At 44.4% G+C, this 19,048-nt stretch overlaps 1 protein-coding gene across 1 annotated transcript in view; it reads left to right on the top strand.

The window, feature by feature from the left end:
- The window catches only part of GLRA1 (glycine receptor alpha 1), an 82,991-nt gene extending 64,272 nt beyond the window's left edge, over positions 1-18,719 (top strand). Inside the window, exons 6-9 of the mRNA XM_011226890.2 lie at positions 137-274; positions 2,440-2,654; positions 11,802-11,948; positions 18,237-18,719. Coding sequence (XP_011225192.1) covers positions 137-274; positions 2,440-2,654; positions 11,802-11,948; positions 18,237-18,551 — 815 coding nt within the window. The 3' untranslated portion in view covers positions 18,552-18,719. The remainder of the gene's footprint in view (positions 1-136; positions 275-2,439; positions 2,655-11,801; positions 11,949-18,236) is intronic.
- Positions 18,720-19,048: the final 329 nt, after the last annotated feature.

Here is a 19,048-nt window from a genome sequence, read left to right on the forward strand (position 1 = left end):
GGAGGGGGTGGTGGGGAGGCAACATGGTCTCATGTGTTCCCTCTAGTGCGTGATGCCTCTAAGTCTCTAACCCAAACCAACTCCAACATGCTTCAAATAAGTGCTTCTGGCCCCTTCTTCTGACCCCCCATTCCAGTTGGATATACCATGAATGACCTGATCTTCGAGTGGCAGGAGCAGGGAGCTGTGCAGGTGGCAGACGGACTAACTCTACCCCAGTTCATCCTGAAAGAGGAGAAGGACTTGAGGTACTGCACGAAGCATTACAACACAGGTAGGTGCGAGGACATCCTCCTCAGTTCCCACCCCAACCAGGCCAGAAGTACTCCAAACATTCAGTCAACCTTCGATTTAACAGATCTTATGAGCTGCCCATGGTGGACATGGTTCTGTGTTTATCACATAGTGGTTAAAAGAATAGTCTTTGAAACCAAGAAAGTGGCTCCGACATTTTCTTCCTACACTTGACCTTAGCCAAAACGCCGAGAAGTGATTGACACTTTCTTCGTGGATGTCCTGGGGCACGTTAGTGAAGCTCAGGGCACAGCTCACTGCAAGGGAAGCTGGGAGATACAGTCTTCATCAGGTAGCAGCATGCCCAGTTCAAAATGAATCCTGTTCCTAAGGCAGAAGGGAGGAGGTGATACTAGGACATCTAGCAGTGTCTGTCACAGGGGAAGTGGCATTTCTGACAGGACACAGTACACAGAATGCTCTCATCAGGCCTCAGCAGGAGGGAGCTGAGAGGTGGCACTGAGGTTCATAAACAGTGCAGTTGGAAAGCGTCCCCCTAGACTGTGAGCGGCAAGAGCTCCGGGGGGGAAAAGCCATGGCTGTTCTGCTCAGCTCTCCCAGGCATAGCACAGCCTTTGTGGGAAGAAAGGGAATGTTGGACCAAGGCTGGCCTCGCCTGCCCTACCACAGGCTGGGAAGGAGATCATGGAGGCAGCGGAAGAAAGGCAGTCAGTCAGTATGGCAGCTGGAGGGCTGGGAAGCGGGCTGCTGTCCGGGCCCAGCGGAGGAGAGTGGAGGCATGGAATAGGCTGCTGACAGGGGCCAGGGACGGGAAGAAGTGAAGCAGGGGGGTTGAGAGAAATCACTGTGTGCTCTGCTGCAAGTAGAAGGCCCAGAGCAAGGGCAGGCAGCCTGGGCTCTGGTCTGTTGAGGATGGCTGCCCCTTCCTGGGTCACCTCTGAGATGTCCCAGAATCTCCAGAGATACTCTCCTGATCCCTGGGCACGCTGCGACACAGAGAGGTAACGGTGCTCCCATTAGCAGCCATGAGAGCAGGGACTTCCCACGAATCACATAATGACACTGACTCGCATACCACAGCCCAAAACGGTTTACACGGCGTTTTCTCATTCGTTATCTCATTTGCTCTTCGCTATTCCTATTTCAGCGAGAGCTGAGTTCTGTGCTAGGCCCTGTGGATACAAGGGGGAGAGGCTGACAAGGCCCTGCACACATGGAGCAGACAGTCCAGGGAGCTCTAGGAAATTCCCTAGTAAGGGTGCTGCAGTGGGCTGGAGCTGAGAACCAGCCCCCCTCCATGGGACTGGCCCCATCCCCATTCCAGGCAAGCACAGATGGGGAGGAGACCAGCCACCTGCAGTCCAGTGCAGAGGACAGAGAGAGAGACCGATGTGCCCCCACCCTCACTGTATTATGCCCTCAGGCCCAATGACTGCATGAACAGAACTGAAGGAACTCTCTAGGAGACGAATCATTGTGCCTGGACAGACTTCATATTCAAAGCACCATGGAGGAGCCGAAGGGATGCTTCGGCTGGTTGTGGGGAGGGGTCCTGGCATGCCAGGCAGAGGATTAGCAGGAGCCAGTGCTCAGAAGGGTCAAAGTGCAGGACATGCTCAAGGCAAGGGATAGAGTGAAGGGGGTCATGATTAGGGTAAAGAAAGAAGAGAAGAGAGATGGAAACACAGGCCAGAGCATGGTCTGAAGAGTGGACTGAAAAGTTTGAACTTTTCCCTATAGATAATAGGGACCTTCTGGTATTAGGAGAGAAGGAGGGAAAAAACGTTTTTACAAGAGGAAGTAACAGGATCAAGTCATGTTTTGGGGAGATAACTGGCAGAAGGATAAAGAATGGTCCACTGAGGCCCAGTCTTAGCAACAAAAAGGGCTGATGAGGATGACGGCAACTGACATTCCTGAGCATAAATGATGTGAGCACCGTGCTAAGTTCTTTATAGGCATCATCTCATTTTATCCCCATAGTAACCATACAAGTAACCATATGAGGTAGGAACCATCATGATCAGCATCCCCAATGTACCACAGATGAGGACACTGAGACACACAGATTCAGTCACTTGCCTGAGGACACAGCTAGTGTGAGGCTGAACCAGGACTCCCGCTGAGGTTGTTCTGACCTCAAAGTCTTGTTCCTATCCATCAGGCTACTCTGCCTTCTTGCAGGTAAATTCACCTGCATTGAGGCCCGGTTCCACCTGGAGCGACAGATGGGCTACTACCTGATCCAGATGTACATTCCCAGCCTGCTCATTGTCATCCTCTCGTGGATTTCCTTCTGGATCAACATGGATGCTGCACCCGCCCGTGTGGGCCTGGGCATCACCACTGTGCTCACCATGACCACCCAGAGCTCTGGCTCCCGAGCATCCCTGCCCAAGGTAAGTCCTGCCCAAGAGCACAGAACACCTGGACAAAGAAGGACACTTTGTGTCCTGCCTACCCTGCCTGAGATAAAGGGAGCACAAGGAAACAGTCACTGTTTCTTCATCTCCTACACTTGGCAGGCTCCAGCATCCTGATCCATCAAACCTCGCCTCCAGACTGAACACCATATTGTCTACAGTTGCCAAATCCCACATTTGCTCCATCCTCTACCAACATCCTCTACCACACACATCCTGCTTCACTTACTATTCACACTCAACCCCACCTCCTCATTCATTCACTTTTAGTGCTAAATACAACATCCCGCTCCTTTCACCATGAACAGTAGATGCTTTGTGGTGGGGGTCTCCAAGACCACCCCACGTTCAGAGATTTGATACAACTCGTAGGACTCAGCATATCATTGTACTCATGGCTAAGATTTCTTATAGTGTTGCATTAAGGATACACAGCTGGGGGGGGGTCTGGGGGGCGCAGTTGGGTCAGTGTGGGACTCTTGGTTTCACTCAGGTCATGATCTCGGGGTCATGGGATGGAGCCCCACATCGGGCTCCATGCACAGCACAGAGTCTTCTGCCCCTCTCCCTCTCCCTCTGCTCCTCACCCTGCTCAAGCACTCTCTCTCACTTTCTCTCTCTCCAAAATGAATAAAGAAATCCTTGAAAAAATATATAAAAATATCTATAAATAAATAAATAAATAAAACTTTAAAAAAAGAATACACAGCTAGGTGATAAAGTAAAAAGACACAGGCAGGGTCTGGAGAAAGCCATCTACAGGCTTCCTTATTTTTTCCCACCCATGAGGGACCACACAGAGCACATTCTGACCCTAACAGTAAAAAGGCAATCACATGGGTGGGATATTTCTGCCCAGGGAAATTAAGACATTGTTTTGAGATTCATTTAAGATTCAGTATGGATGGTTTTTATTGGGTGCTGGTCACATAGGCACCCTGCACCTGGCACATACCAAAACTCCAGATTCCCAGAAGGAGAGCAGACATTCAGCACAATCCATATTGCTTGTACGGGGAGTCTAGGCACAGTGAGGCATCAGTTAGGGAAAGTGGGAACATTCCCAAAATCCAAGTTCCCAGCTGCCAACCAAGGACCAAGCTTGCAAGCAGGTCCTTTATAAGATAGCAATCTCATTCCAAACATCATACGTGAACCCTTTTCTGCCATACCTCAATCTTCTTTCACATTTCTAATGTTCAACACACATTTTGCTACTTTCACTATTCACTCTTGAACCATACTCTGCTCCATTCACTATTAACACTAGACACAGCATTTCACTCCATTCACTATCAAAGCCAGATACACATTCTGCTCCATTCACTCTGCACTAGACACAACATTCTGCTCCATTCTTCGAACACCAGACACAGCATTCCACTTCATTCATTACTGACACCAGACACTAATTCTCTACCAGTCACCCTTACAATAAATGCAATGTTCTGTTCCTTTCACTGTTAACACCAGACCTCACATTCTGCTTAATTCACTTTTAACACTAGACATAACGTTCTGCTTCATTTACTATTAATGCCAGACAACACATACTCCTCCATTCACCCATATGTGAGGTACAACATTCTGCTGCCTTCACTATGAATGCTTGACGCCTCATTCTGCTTTACTCTCTTTTAATGTTAGGCCCTGTGTTCTACTATGCTCACGACTACCATTTGAGCCACATTCTGCTTTAATCACTCAACAGCAGACACAACATTCAGCTCTACCGTTAATGCCAGACTCCATATTCTGCTCTCTTCAGCCTTATGCTAAATACAACATTCTGTACCATTTCCAATTAAGGCTTCATTTAACATTCTGTTTTGATATAGAAAAAGAAGACCATACAATTATCAGTCTAATATCCCTCAGCTGGATTCCAACTGTTATCATCTTGCCATACTTATTTTAGTTCTCTCTCTGTATAGATAGGTAGGTGAGTAGGTAGGTAGGTATGTAGGTAAGTAGGGAGGTAGGTAGATAGACACAATTTCTGCTGAATCATTTGATGGTTACAGACATCATGACAAGCCATCTCTAAATAAGGAATAAGGACCACAATGATATTTGTCACATCTAAAAAAGTTAACATTAATTCAATAATAAACCAATTTTATATCAATAATTATTGAATTAGAAATAATTCCATAATATCAACTAATACATAAACTTTACGTTTTCCCAATTGTCAGAAAACATTATCAGTAAATATGGTGAGGGATCCAATCAAGGATCCACTCAAGATTCATATTGTATATGGTTACTCTTTTTTTTAATTTTTTTAAGATTACTTATTTATTTGACAGAGAGAGAGAGCACAAGCAGGGGGAGCTGGAAAGGGAGAGGGAGAAGCAGGCTCCCCACTAAGCAGGGAGCCCCACGTGGGGCTCGATCCAAGGACCCTGAGATCATGCTCTGAGCGGAAGGCAGCCACTTAATCAACTGAGCCACCCAGGAGCCCCTGTATTTGGCTACTCTTTTAATCTAGAACAATTTCACCACTGTTTTTTGTTTTCATGATATTTCATGTTCCATTAACTTTTAATGTGAGAGATGACATTGGGCTTCATCTGCCATCAACACTAGATGCCACTCTCTCCTCTATTCACTCTTACACAAAACTCAATAATCTGCCCTTTGCACTACTAACACTAGACTTTGCATTCTGCTAGATTCACTATAAATGCTTGAAACCAAACCTCATTTACTGTTACCACTTGACAACACATTCTGCTTTGTGCAACTGTAATAGCAGATATATCTGCTTCCTTTTCCTTGTTAGACTCAACATCCTGCCTCACTGTCTATTAAGAGTTGATGCTACATCCTCTTTCACTTATGATTTACACTTATGATCAACATTCTGCTCCACTCATTGTTATCACCAGACTCAGTATTTGGCTCCATGCGCTATTAACACTCAACCTCACATTCTTCTCCATTCACTTTTTTTAAAGCATAAAATTCAGTGGCAATTAACATATTCACAAAGTTGCACACCCTCACCACTATCTAATTCCAGGACGTTTTCATCACCCCAAAAACAAACCCCCATAACTCATCAACACTCATTCCTCATTCCCCACTCTAACCAGCTTCTGGCAACCCCTACTCTATTTTTAACCTCCATGAACTTGCTTATTCTGGACATCTCATATAAATGGAATCATATAATATGTGCACTTCCATTTAGCATAATGTTTTCAAGGTTCATCTGTGTTGCACATTGTATCAGTACTTCATTCCCTTTTGTGGCTGAATAATACTTCTATTACATGGGACAATCACATTTTGCTTATCTATTCATCAATTGACAGACATTTGGTTATTTCCACTTTTGGTTATTATAAATAATGCTGCTTTGAACATTTGTGTACAAGTTTTTGTGTGGACATATGTTTTCAACTCTCATAGGTACTTACCTAGGAGTGGAAATGTTGGGTCATATGGTAACTATATGCTTAACTTTGTGAGGAACTGCCAAACTATTTCCCAAAATGGCTACACCACTTCATAATCTCACCAGGGTTCCAATTTCTCCACTTCCTCACCAATGCTTATCATCTGATGTGTTTTTTTTTTTATTATAAACATCTTAGTGGATGTGAAGCAGTATCTATCTCACTGTGGTTTTGGTTTGCGTTTTCCTAGTGATTAATAATGTTGAGCATTCTTTTCATGTGCTTATTGGCCATTTCTATATATTCTTAGGAGAGAAGTCTATTCAAATCTTTTGCCCAATTTATAATAAAAGTATTTCTCTTTTTATTGTTGAGTTTTAATAATTCTTTGTGCATTGTGGATTTTAATCCCTTATCAAAGATATGATTTGCAAATATTTCCTTCCACTTTGTGGGTTGTCTTTTCACTTGGTTGATAGCGTCCTTTAATATACAAAAGTTTTTAATTTTGATGAAGTAAAATGTATCTATTTTTTCTTTTGTTGCTTGGGCTTTGGTATCATATTTAAGAAACTAATGCCTAATCCAAAGTCACAAAAATTTATACCTATGTTCTTTCCTAAGAGTTTTGTAGTTTAGCCCTAAATTTGGGCTGTAATCCATTTTGTGTTTTGCATATGGTATGAGGGAGGAATATCATTCTTTTGCATGGATGTCCAGTTACTGCAGTGCCATTGGTTGAGAGGACTATCCTTTGCCTGCATTGAATTTACACCCTTGTCAAAAATCAATTGACCATAAATGTATGGGTTTATTTCTGGACTCTTGATTCTGTTCCACTGATCTATACATTTAGCCTTATGTCAGCACCACACTGTTGATTACCATTGCTTTGTAGTAAGTTTTAAAATTGGGAAGTGCGAGTCCTCCAACTTTGCTCTTTTTAAAGCTTGGTTTGGCCATTCTGGGTCCCTGGCATTTCCATATGAACCAAATATGAATTTTAAGTTCCGTTCGTCAATTTCTGCAACAACGATAAAAAAGGAAGTTAGATTAAAAATGCACTGAATCTGGGGCAACCCCTTCGTGTCCCCTCCTCCTTGGGAGCTTTGTACTATCATTTTGCTATCACTCAATAAAGCTTCCTTTGCTGCCCACCAAGAATTTTTTTTAAAAAATGCACTGAGTCTATGGATGAATTTGGAGAGTGTTGCCATCTTCATGATATCAAGTCTTCCAATCCATAAACACAGGATGTCTTTTCATTTATATAGGCCATCCCACTGCCTTCTAGACTGCTTGGTTTCTTTCTTTTTTTTTTTTCTTTCAAGATTTTACTTAAATTCAAGTTAGTTAACATATAGTGTAGTATTAGTTTCAGGAGTAGAATTTAGTGATTCATCACTTACATATAACAGCCATTGCTCATCACAAGTGCCCTCCCTAATGCTCATCATCCAGCCCCCCCACCTCCTGCCAGCAACCCTCAGTCTATTCTCTGTAGTTAAGAGTCTCTTATGGTTTGCCTGTTTTTATCTTACTTTCTTTTTCCTTCCCTTCCTCTCTGTTCCTCTGCTTTGTTTCTTAAATTCCACACGTGAGTGAAATCATATGGTATTTGTCTTTCTCTGACTTATTTTGCTTAGCATAATACCCTGTAGTTCCATCCACATCATTGCAAATGGCAAGATTTCATTTCTTTTTGATGGCTGAGTAATATTCGTGTGTGTGTGTGTGTGTGTGTGTGTGTGTGTGTGTGTGTGTGTACACCACTTCTTCTTTATCCATTCATCAATTGGTGGACATTTGGGCTTTTTCCATAGTTTGGCTCTTGTTGATAATGCTGCTATAAACACTGGGGTGCAGGTGCCCCTTCAAATCACTATCTTTGTATCCTTTGGATAAATAGCTTGGTCATATGGTATCTCTATTTTTAACTTTCTAAGGAATCTCCATACTGTTTTCCAGAGTGGCCACACCAGTTTGCACTCCCACCAACAGTGTAGGAGGGTTCCCCTTTCTCTGCATCCTTGCCAACATCTGTTGTTTCCTAAGTTTTTAATTTTAGCCATTCTGACAGATGTGAGGTGCTATCTCATTGTGGTTTTGGTTTGTATTTCCCTCATAATGAGTGATGTTGAGCATTCTCTCATGTGTCTGTCAGCCATTTGTATTAGACTGCTTGGCTTCTAGTGAGAAATCTCACTCCTTACAGTCACAATGCAGCTCTTTATGTCCATGGGTCCTGTCCCTATGCTTTAATAATCTCTACCTGCCCCCCCCAATTAAAAGTATATAATCAGTCTAATGAAAAATCAGTTTTCATTCTTATTGAGGACCCCTTGTACATAATGAGTTGCTTCTCTCTTGCAGCTTTCAAGATTCTTTGTCTTCTGACAGTTGGATTATGAAGTATGTAGGTGTGGAGCCCTTAGTTTTGCTAAGAGTTCATGAACTTCTTAGATGTGCACATTAGTGTTTTTCCTCAATTTGGGGAAATTGGGGGAATTATTTCTTCAAATATCCTTTCTGCTTCTTTCTCTCTCTCCTTCAGGCACACTCATTAAGCATACGTTAGTGTACTTGATGGGCCCTCACAGGTCTCTGAGGCTCTGCTCATTTTTCTTCATTCTGTTCCTCTGACAAGATAACCTCGAGTTCACTGATTCTTCTTCAACTTCCCTGATTCTTTCTTCTGTCTGCTCAAATTATGCTACTTATCCTCCTTAGTGAACTCTTCAAATCAGTTATCTTTCCACTCTAGAATTTCTATTTGGTTCTTTTTATCATTTCTATCTTGTGTTCTGTTTGGTGAGACTTTGTTCTCAAACTTTCCTTTAGATGTTTATACAGGTCTCCTTTAGTTCTTTGAACACACTTAAAATAATTGATTTAAAGCCTTTATTAAGGGACGCCTGCGTTAAACGTCTGCCTTTGGCTCAGGTCATGATCCCAGGGTCCTGGGATGGAGTCCCACATCGGGTGCCTTGCTCAGCAGGGGGCCTGCTTCTCCCTCTGCCTGCTGCTCCCATTGCTTGCGCTCTCTCTCTCTAACAAATAAATAAAATCTTTAAAAAATAATGATAATAAAATAAAATAATTTAAAAAATAAACATTTGAAAAAAAAAAGCCTTTATTAAGTCCAACATCTGGGCTTCCTCAGGGGCAGCTTCTTTGGACTGCTTTTTTTTCTATGTATGGGCCTGTCTTGGTCAATTTGGGCTGCTATAACCAAGTACCATAGCTTGGGTGGCTTATAAATAAAAGACATTTATTCTTCACAGTTCTGGAGGCTTGAAGTCTGAGATCACGTGCCAGCAGAACAGGGTTCTGGTGAGGACCCTCTTCCAGTTGCAAACTACCAACTTATTATTATATCCTCCCAGGGTGGAAAGAGAGTTAGCCAGCAGGCTGGCCTCTTATAAAGGCACTAATCCCTTCACAAAGTTCCGCTCTTCTGATCTAATTACATCCCAACGGCCCCACCTCCAAATACCATCACAGTGGAATTAGGATTTCAATCTATGAATGGGGGATGCGGGTGGGGACACATTTAGTCCATTGCAGGGCCATCCTTTATTTCTTTGCATATCTTATAAGTTTTGGTTGAAAATTACATGTTTTACATAATGTAATGTGGCATCTCTGGAAATCAGATTCTCCATCCTCAAGATTTGTTGTTGCTGTTTGTTTGTTTAGTAACTCTTGTGAACTAACTCTGTAAGGTCTGTGTTCTTTGTTGTGTGGGGTCACTGAAGTCTCTGCTTAGTTTGGTGGTTAGCTAAAATCAGACAGAGATTTACTTAAATGCACAGAACCTAGAAATCTCCCAACCTTTTCCTAGGGCTCTATGGATGTATTAGGACACACCTCAGTGAGGCAGTTTACGGTTCTGCCTTACCCTTCACTTGCAGCTTGCTCAGTTATGTCAAGGTGAGCCAGAGGTGAGAGCTAAGGGACCTTCTTAGGTCTTTCCTGAGTAGCACACAGGCCTAAGCATGCACACCAATTCCCAGAAATATGCCAAAGCTTTCTAAAGCCGCCTATGGATTTCTCATTCCCCAGCCTTTCCTTTTAAGCTTTTTAATCAACCTATTGTTTGCCTCAACTTTACGTAATGCCTCAGGCTGATGTGATGTTCAACAATTGTCACTGACTGTTTTCAACAGATGCCCCCAGCGAAAAGGCTGTTCACACCGGTCCAGTTCCAAGTCAGGTCAAATAAAAACAGCCTTCCTTGTGAGTGAGGTCTTCCAGCAAACCACAAGACAGGCCAAATAATGACAGTTCTCTGGGAATGGGGCTTTGAAGAAGCTCCAACTCTGTTCTGCCCCACCCACTGATTGCCTGGATACTGGTGTTCACTATGCTTGCAGGCTGTTGGTTTTCAAGGATAGCACAGAATTGGGGACAGGAGAATGGGAATTTGGCAAGTTAAAACACCACAAGGCCCCAAGAGAAATGAAAACATATGTCCATACAAAAACCTGTACACAGATGTTCATAGCAACATTATTCATAATAGCCAAAAGATAAAAACAACCCAAATGTCCATCAACTGATGACTGGATCAACAAAATGTGATAGATCCATACAATGAAATATTATTTGGCCATAAGAATGAAATATAGGGGCATCTGGGTGGCGGAGTCAGTTAAGCATCCAACTCTTGGTTTCAGCTCAGATCATGATCTCAGGGCCATGGGATCAAGCCATGAGGCAGGCTCTGTGCTCAGTGGGGAGTCTGCTTGGGATTTTCTCCCTCTCGCTCTGCTCCTCCCCCACTTGCATGCTTTCTCTTTCTCTCAAATAAATAAATCTTTTTTAAAAAAAGAATGAAATATATATACTACAACATGGATGAATCTTAACACCATTACTCTAAGTGAAAGAAGCTAGTCATAAAAGGCCACACGGTGTATGATTCCATTCATAAGAAATGCCCAGAATGGGGAAATCTATAGAGACAGAATGTAGATTAATGGTTGCTTGGGATGGTAGAGAGGGGACAGGAATCGGGGGAACAGGGAGAAGAATGATGGCTAAAAGTTACTAGATTTCTTTTGGAGGTGATGAAAACATTCCAAAATTGACTGTGATGATGTTGCACATATCTTGAATGTATTAAAAACTATTGAAATGTACACTCTAAGTGTGTGAAGTGTATAGTATATGAATTTTATCTCAATGAAGCTATTTTTTTTTTAATGCTACAAAGTTTGATGCTCTTACGGGCATTCAGCTGACTTTTTAAGTAAATGCTTTCAAGATTGCTGTTAGCCTTTGGTTAACAGAGCTTCTGAGAAAGTTGATTCCGACCATTTTTGCTGTTGTCTTCATTGTTGTTATGGAGGAGAGAGTTTTTGAAGATCTTACTCTGCTACTTTTGCTAACATCCTCTGTTTACTTTTAATGTTAGGCATACACTTCTGTTCCTAATACCCTAAGACTAAACACAACATTCTGTTTTACTCAATGATGCTAGATACACCATCCTCCTCTCCTTATACTCTTCTAGGTACCATATGCTATTTTCTCCAATGTTTTGTACAGTCTTCTTGGTACATTTTTCTTGTTTTCCTCTGTACTTTCCTAATATCCCAGTTGAGGAGGGAATAGCAGGGGGTGATGGGGGAGTTACTGAGGAGCAGAAATATTGAGATATTTCATTTTTTCTGCCCTCATGCCCCTGCGTTCTTCCCCACCCCCACTCCAGGTGTCCTATGTGAAAGCCATTGACATTTGGATGGCAGTGTGCCTGCTCTTCGTGTTCTCAGCCCTGCTTGAGTATGCAGCTGTCAACTTTGTGTCTCGGCAGCACAAAGAGCTGCTCCGATTCAGGAGGAAGCGAAGACATCACAAGGTAGGCCTTTGGATAGCTACCTTGAATAGCTAGGAGGGATAGCTGGTGGTAAACAAAAGAGTTCCAGGCAGCCTTGTCTTGTGATACTTGTTTCACTGGACCATCCTTCTTAGTGGGTGAGGCAGACATAAAATAAGGATTGAAGTCCTAGAACTCCTAACTTTCCCTCCCATAAATAATATCTTGTTGGGTCTGTAGGTAGTTACTCTTCCACCCATAACACTATAGAAATGATCAGGTTACACCTTGAGACAGAACTGATGGAGCAAACCCTAACGGGGCTAAGATAATAACTAGCTGTGACCCGGAAGCTTGGCAGGCTGAAAGACGTTTACTGGTGTTTTCTGCAAGGCTGCATTATTTCCAAGGGTTTGGTTCCAGAAGGGAATTGTACCACAAAAGGTAAGATCTTTGAGTAGAATGTCCAGCTGCCAGGCCTTTGCTTCCTACTTCCAAGAAAGGAGCATCACGCAAGATGTTCCCCCAGAGTGGGTTCTCTCACTTTACGAGGGTGTGAATCAAGAACTACTTGGCTGACCAGCTATACGAAGTCACCAACCTCTGCTAACTCAGAGGCTGTTTTCCAACCAGCAAATGCCATTGGGGAGAGTGCCATCTGCGGGGAAAAAACTGGTTGCACACCTTGGTCTGTAAATAATTTCCCCCAAAAGACCTCTCCCCTGGAAATCAGAGAACCCACTTTTCTGTCTAGCCTCATCTTCACTTTCTCCTTTGCTCTCTGAGCACCAGCCACCCTAGTTTTTCCCTTGTTGCTCAAACATACACATAGGACTTCAGATGTCTTGTTCTTTCCTGGAATGCTCTCCCAGTGCACTTTGCTTAGTGTTAACCAACCACTAATTTTCCAGTTCTCAGCTGAGGCATCTTCCCTGACACCCAGGTCAAGGTATAGGTCCTATAGTGAGGTTTTCAGGCAAAGCTGTCAAGTATGGTCATCCAGACTGTATCCTACATGGACTCCCTCACCAATGAGGCACTTTTCTCCAAGTCCTGCCTTGGCACAGACTGTATCAGCCAGAGGAAGGGATTCTAATTCATATGTCTAGAAAAGAGGGATGACATTTTTCTATTCTGCACAAGGATGCTGTGTGAGCTAGCAAAGGTCATGTTCTAATAAAACTCAGTTTCCTTCCTTCTGAACATTCACTGTGATTTATAATTGTACATTCAAAGATGTAGTTGTTTTGTGCTTATCTCTTCCACTGAATTATAAGCTCTGTAAGGGTGGAGACCAGGTCTACTTTTGCTCAGTGCTACGTCTCTGGTGCCTAACACAATTCCTAACACACAGTGAACATGCTACAGGCATTTACTGAACCAATGGACAAAGGGATAAACTAATGAACAAAGAGGAGCCCTTCCAGTCACAGCCTACCCAGAAGTTTTTCCAGCAACAGATTAGGGCAAACAAGAACCCATACACTATGACCTGTCAGGCCATACCACATACCTGCCACACACCAAAGCCCTACAAGCTTTAGACAGACCTACTTCAAACAGCTGCCTACCCAGCTACCAAGTGCTATGCCAGAGGACCCTGTTTCTCTATCACTACTTAGTATGTGACTTCAAGCTCGCCTTTTTCTGGGCCCAGTTTTTCCATCTGTAAAGTGGACTAAATTGGCACAATGGGGGATTATGGTGAGGATTAAATCAGATTACGAAGTAGCTTTAAGTTTTATTCCTGCCACACAAGTGCCAAGGGATAAAATGATTATACATGCACAGATTTCCATCAGCGCACTGTTTCTTAAACATCAGCAATCTGATTCAATTAACTTCTAGCAGTTTACCATAGGCAGGAGGCAGACATTTCAAGACAGAAGATGTCCATGAGAGCTCAGGTATAACCACCTTTCTAAATCTGCACTGCAAGAGAAAACTATCTTAGGTACAGCAAGCCAGACGGAATTTCTCAAAAGACTTCTCGTGTTAGTCCTTAGTGCCCATTGGATACTTAGCCTCTGACTATTAAAATAATCTAAGCAAGGAACTGACCAAATATAACAATCTTGGGAATTTACTATAACTTTTTTCCCACTAGCTAGCTGCTTTTTACATTTTCCTCTGCTAAAAGAGGGTTAATACATTTGTTGAAGAGACACTTACTTGGGGAGACTATGTCCATAATATTTGACTAGCGTCAGGCCACTAGATTGTGCGCTGCACAAAACCAGGGGGCACTATTTGCAGAGACTAAAATGTAAATGGAGCCCCTGCAGACGTGCAGTATGGTGGGCCTACAGTACCTCCAGCCTCACCAACTCCCTACCAGTTTTACACACCAGAGGAAAACTAAACTTTCTCTAGGGCTGGGTGAAATGTAAATAAAGCCTCTCTCAGATTTGATCAGATATCCTGGCTCAGTTCCCTCCTCGCTTTCTCACAGCATGTTAGTGCTGAAAGAACCCTTTAGAGGGCATCCTGTTCACTCCTCCCATGCCAATGACAACAGCAAGGAGGAGCAAGTCACTAGGATCACAGAGGTGCTGGTGGCAAAAGGAGGGGAGGTACTGGAGGTCCCATGGCTCCCACTGACCATACACTATCAGTTGCTTATCTGTTCACCAATGTTTCCATCCTGGAGCAGATAAAAATAACCCTGCGAATTATTAGATCACAAATAAGAACTAAGCCGAAGGCAGAGGTCAAAAACCAGTACTCAGAGATCAAATTCAACATGCAACTGTCTTTAATTTCACTAGCAGTGTCTTAGAAGTCTAGAATAAGGTGCCAGATTTTAAAAATCACACTTTTATCTTCATTCAAAAAGTCACAGCCTCTGGTGCCACTGGATTCACATCCGGCCTGATATCGGGGCACTGGAACTGCCCTTGGGTAGGGAATGCATTCTCTGCTTTGCCACCGTCCCTTCTGACTGGAGATTTTTTCAGCCCTGGCTCATTTCTGCACTCACATTTCTTCTGCATGGCCCCTTGTGTGTGGCTGAATCAGTATGACCTTGTTCCTAAGGGCTCTGAAAATTGGCTCAAATGTCAGAAACTGCAAGGGCACAGAATTGGGTTCACCGTAAAGCACTGCTTCCTTTGGAGTAAACCCCTCTGGATGTGGCTTGTGCATCAGCAGTGTATAAGCTTGGGCTGCAGAAACCTCCCTTCAGCAGGAAATTTGCCGAGGGGGTTTTCAGCCCCAGATGGTGAGTGAAAAGGTGAGTGAAACTAGCTCCATCCCCGAGTTTCTCAAAGCCTGTGATCTTGGCCGGGCTCCTCAAATCCCACCATCCTCCCACGTTACCTCATTTGTTGGGCACAAAGCATCTGGTCCTCAAATTCCCTGGCCGGCCTCATTAGTCAGATTATTAGGAAATCTGCGAGCCCGACTGGGCAGGCACACTCCCAACCTCCCTGGGTTCTAGAGGAGACGACCAGATTGCCCCCGCTCCATCCCCACGCTTTCATTCCCGGCCATCTGCTGGGGAGAAGAGGAATAGCAAGCCTCTCTCCTGTCATTTCTAGGGAATTTCTTTCTCCTGGCTACGGTGTGAAATTGATGATCATCTAAGTAGATGGGGCCTCCAGGCCACACCTCCACCCCTTCCACTCCCATGTTTAATTGATGAGGAAGGCAGAGAATAGTTCGCCCAAAGCTGTATATAAAATTAATTTGGTGCTTCCCTTGCATAACTAGAGCCCGGCGAGAAAACATTTTCAAGCACCCCATCCTGCAGCAAGGGCTAAGCAATAGAGTTGGACCTGGACCCCCTTCCAGGCACAGGGTCCAGTAATTTGGACAGCTGCCCCCAACTCCTTTTCTTGGTTCTGGCACAAACCCTCTACTGTTGCCCTACTCATAGACAAATATTTATTGAGATCTATTTGCCAAGCACATGTTCTTTCCCTCTTTCTGCAATGAGGGTGTTGGACCAGATTCAACCCTTTGCCAAAGATTTCTTGAGCATTTTTCACATCTCAAATCCTCCTGGTGCCAGAAATACAACCCCATTTAAAAAAAGAAAGAAAGAAAGAAAGCTAAGAGTAGTGAAGATATACTGTAAACATTTACTTATTCAACAAATATTTACTGAGCTTTGAGCTTATGTCCAGAAGCCCTGTTCATATGTTGAGGGTGCAATGAACATGAATAAGACTTTACCCTCATGGAGCTTAGAGTCTAATGGGAGAAACAGACATTAAAAAGAAACATAATGTGGAGAGGCTGAGTGGCTCAGCTGGTTACAAGTCTGACTCTTGATTTCAGCTCAGGTCACAGCCTCAGGGTCCTGAGATCAAACCCCACATCCAGTTCCACACTGGGCGTGGAGCCTGCTTAAGATTCTCTCTCTTCCTCTCTCTCCGCCCTTCCCCCACCCCCGCTCGCTAAAAAATAAAAAGTAAGGGGCGCCTGGGTGGCACAGCGGTTAAGCGTCTGCCTTCGGCTCAGCGCGTGATCCCAGCGTTGTGGGATCGAGCCCCACGTCAGGCTCCTCTGCTATGAGCCTGCTTCTTCCTCTCCTACTCCCCCTGCTTGTGTTCCCTCTCTTGCTGGCTGTCTCTGTCTCTGTCAAATAAATAAATAAAATCTTTAAAAAATTAAAAAATAAAAAAAATTAAAATTAAAAAGGTTTGCAAAAGATAAAGATTATATATATATATATTTTTTTTTTTTAAAGAAACATAATGTGATAAGAGCTTTAAAAAAACAAGAGAGGGATGTACAGGGAGCTCATGGAGCACACAGCAGGGGCACCTTGTCCACCCTTACCCTCAGGGAAGGCTTCTGAATAAGACATCAGTTCAGTGAAAGAGAAGGCATTAGAAGCAGAGGTTAGGAGTATGTTCCGGGAAGAGAGAACAATTCGGGCAGAGGCCCACAGTTAAAAAAGGAGCACGGCATTTCTGAATATAAGTAAATATTTCAGGGTGACTGGTGCACAGAATGCCAGAGAGAGAATGGCACAGATGAGACTGGAGAGGCCGGCAGAGTTCTGGTCATCTAAGGCCTTGGTCACCACATAAGGATGCTAATTATCTTGAAGCCAATGGCAGCCTATTAAAGAGTTCAAGCAAAAGATGACCAATGAGATGTGTGTTATGACAACTCAGCTGGGTTGAGGGGGCCAGCCCAGAGACAGGAGAAAGACTGGGCTGGAAGTTGTCACAGCAAGCCCGTGGGGTGGCCCAAACAAGGATGGCAGGAGCAGAGCAGGAAAGGGGCTCCTACACGGGGTCTCCTGTTCTCTATCAGCCCTGTCCTACACAAGAACAAGCGGAAGATAGGCTCTCACTCCTTAGGAGGACAGTGAGAGCCGATACAAATTTCCCAGAGCCACACACTGCATCTACAGCTCAGCGGAGCCTCTCAGTGCCACCGCAGAGCTCACATGGGAAGATCACAAAGCTAGACATGATAAGAATGGACAACGGTGTTGTGTCCATGAGTCAGATCAGGAGAAGATCACCATGAGCTGAGAAAGGGAGAAATTAGAAGAATATGGGCAGCATGCATGTTGGTAGTGAGCGTAAGGCAGAGAGAGAGAAATGCACCAGGGGTGACTGGCAAAGTACAACCAAACCGGCAGGTGTGCAAAGCATAAAGTAAGGGGAAGGGCAAAAGCCTGTAAAGGTAAGCTGGAGCCAAATGATGAAGGGCTTTGAACAGTAACTTAATCTGGAGCTATGTCTGAGGTCACAAGTTCCCCGGGCTGCAGGAACATGGAGGGAGAAAGCAGCTGTGGCTTCCCCGATGGCGTGTGAAACAGAGCTGAGGCCCACAGCATCTGCTCTCTCCTGGGCTGCGCGCCCCCTCCCCCCAAACCATGCCCGAGAAGATACCAACTGGGGAATAGGGTGGGGGAAGAGGACAAGGAAGCAACAGAGGCAAAGCAGGGGATCTCGCATCTATTTCTAACAAAACAGCATTTAGAATGTCTGCTCATCTATAACCTCTGATGGTCAAAAGGACGTTTTGATGTAGTGGGGTGACTCTTTCCCCATTTATAGGAAAATATGAAGTAAAAAAACCTGAGACTCAAATAGAAAAGTGACCTGCCTGGGGCCACACGGCCAGCAAGTGACCCACCCAGACTTGAACATAGGTCTGCAGACGCTAGGCCACATTCCTATCCCCTGGTTTGCATCTGTTTCAGCGTGCAAGTGGCGCCCCTCTATAAGGCATAACTCCCCAGCCAGCCTAAGAGCCTTCAGAAACCTGGAATGGTAGAGGCAGGGAGAACCAGATGGGCCTGGCCTGGCCCCCAGGGGAGTGCCTTGCAGGGAGGGTGCCCAGCCCCTGTCTTATTTTAAGTAGAGCCCCATGCTGAATCTATTCCAGGAGGATGAGGCCGGAGAGGGCCGCTTCAACTTCTCTGCCTACGGGATGGGCCCAGCCTGTCTGCAGGCCAAAGATGGCATCTCGGTCAAAGGCGCCAACAACAACACCACCACCAACCCCCCTCCCGCACCATCTAAGTCCCCGGAGGAGATGCGAAAACTCTTCATCCAGAGGGCCAAGAAGATCGACAAAATATCCCGCATCGGCTTCCCCATGGCCTTCCTCATCTTCAACATGTTCTACTGGATCATTTACAAGATTGTCCGCAGGGAGGATGTCCACAACCAGTGACGGGTCTGGGATGGAGGGGTGGGGGGAGGCTGGGAGAGGGCAGAGTGGGAACAGCACAGGAATCTGAGAGCCTAAGGAGGAGAAGAGAGGGAGAGGGCACACATACACAATTCCCTCTTTCTCTGCACTATGTGCAATAGCAAAATGCAGTGATGCATGAATCTTAGAATGTGGCACTATCTATTTAACCGCGGGTGGGCTGCGGGGAGGGGGGAGGGAGGGCCTTTTCTAATATAGGAGCTGAGGGGTCGGGAGGAAGGGGAGGGTTAGGGGTGGGGGGGTAGGGAGTGGGGGAATAATAGCTTTCAGAAATTCGAGTCCATGGGCCCTGCGTTTTCCTATTTGGAAGGAGAGTGCAGTCTGCCCCAGAGCAGAAGGAAAGCAATGTAATATATGATATATATTCATGCTTAATATTAATGCAAAACCGTAAGAACAAAAGATTTGTTTCTAAACCTATCAGCCTAGTAACTGCTTAAATTTTTAAAGTCACAGAA

The sequence above is a fragment of the Ailuropoda melanoleuca genome, chromosome 3 (assembly GCF_002007445.2).
Source record: "Ailuropoda melanoleuca isolate Jingjing chromosome 3, ASM200744v2, whole genome shotgun sequence".
Classification (NCBI taxonomy): Eukaryota; Metazoa; Chordata; class Mammalia; order Carnivora; family Ursidae; genus Ailuropoda; species Ailuropoda melanoleuca.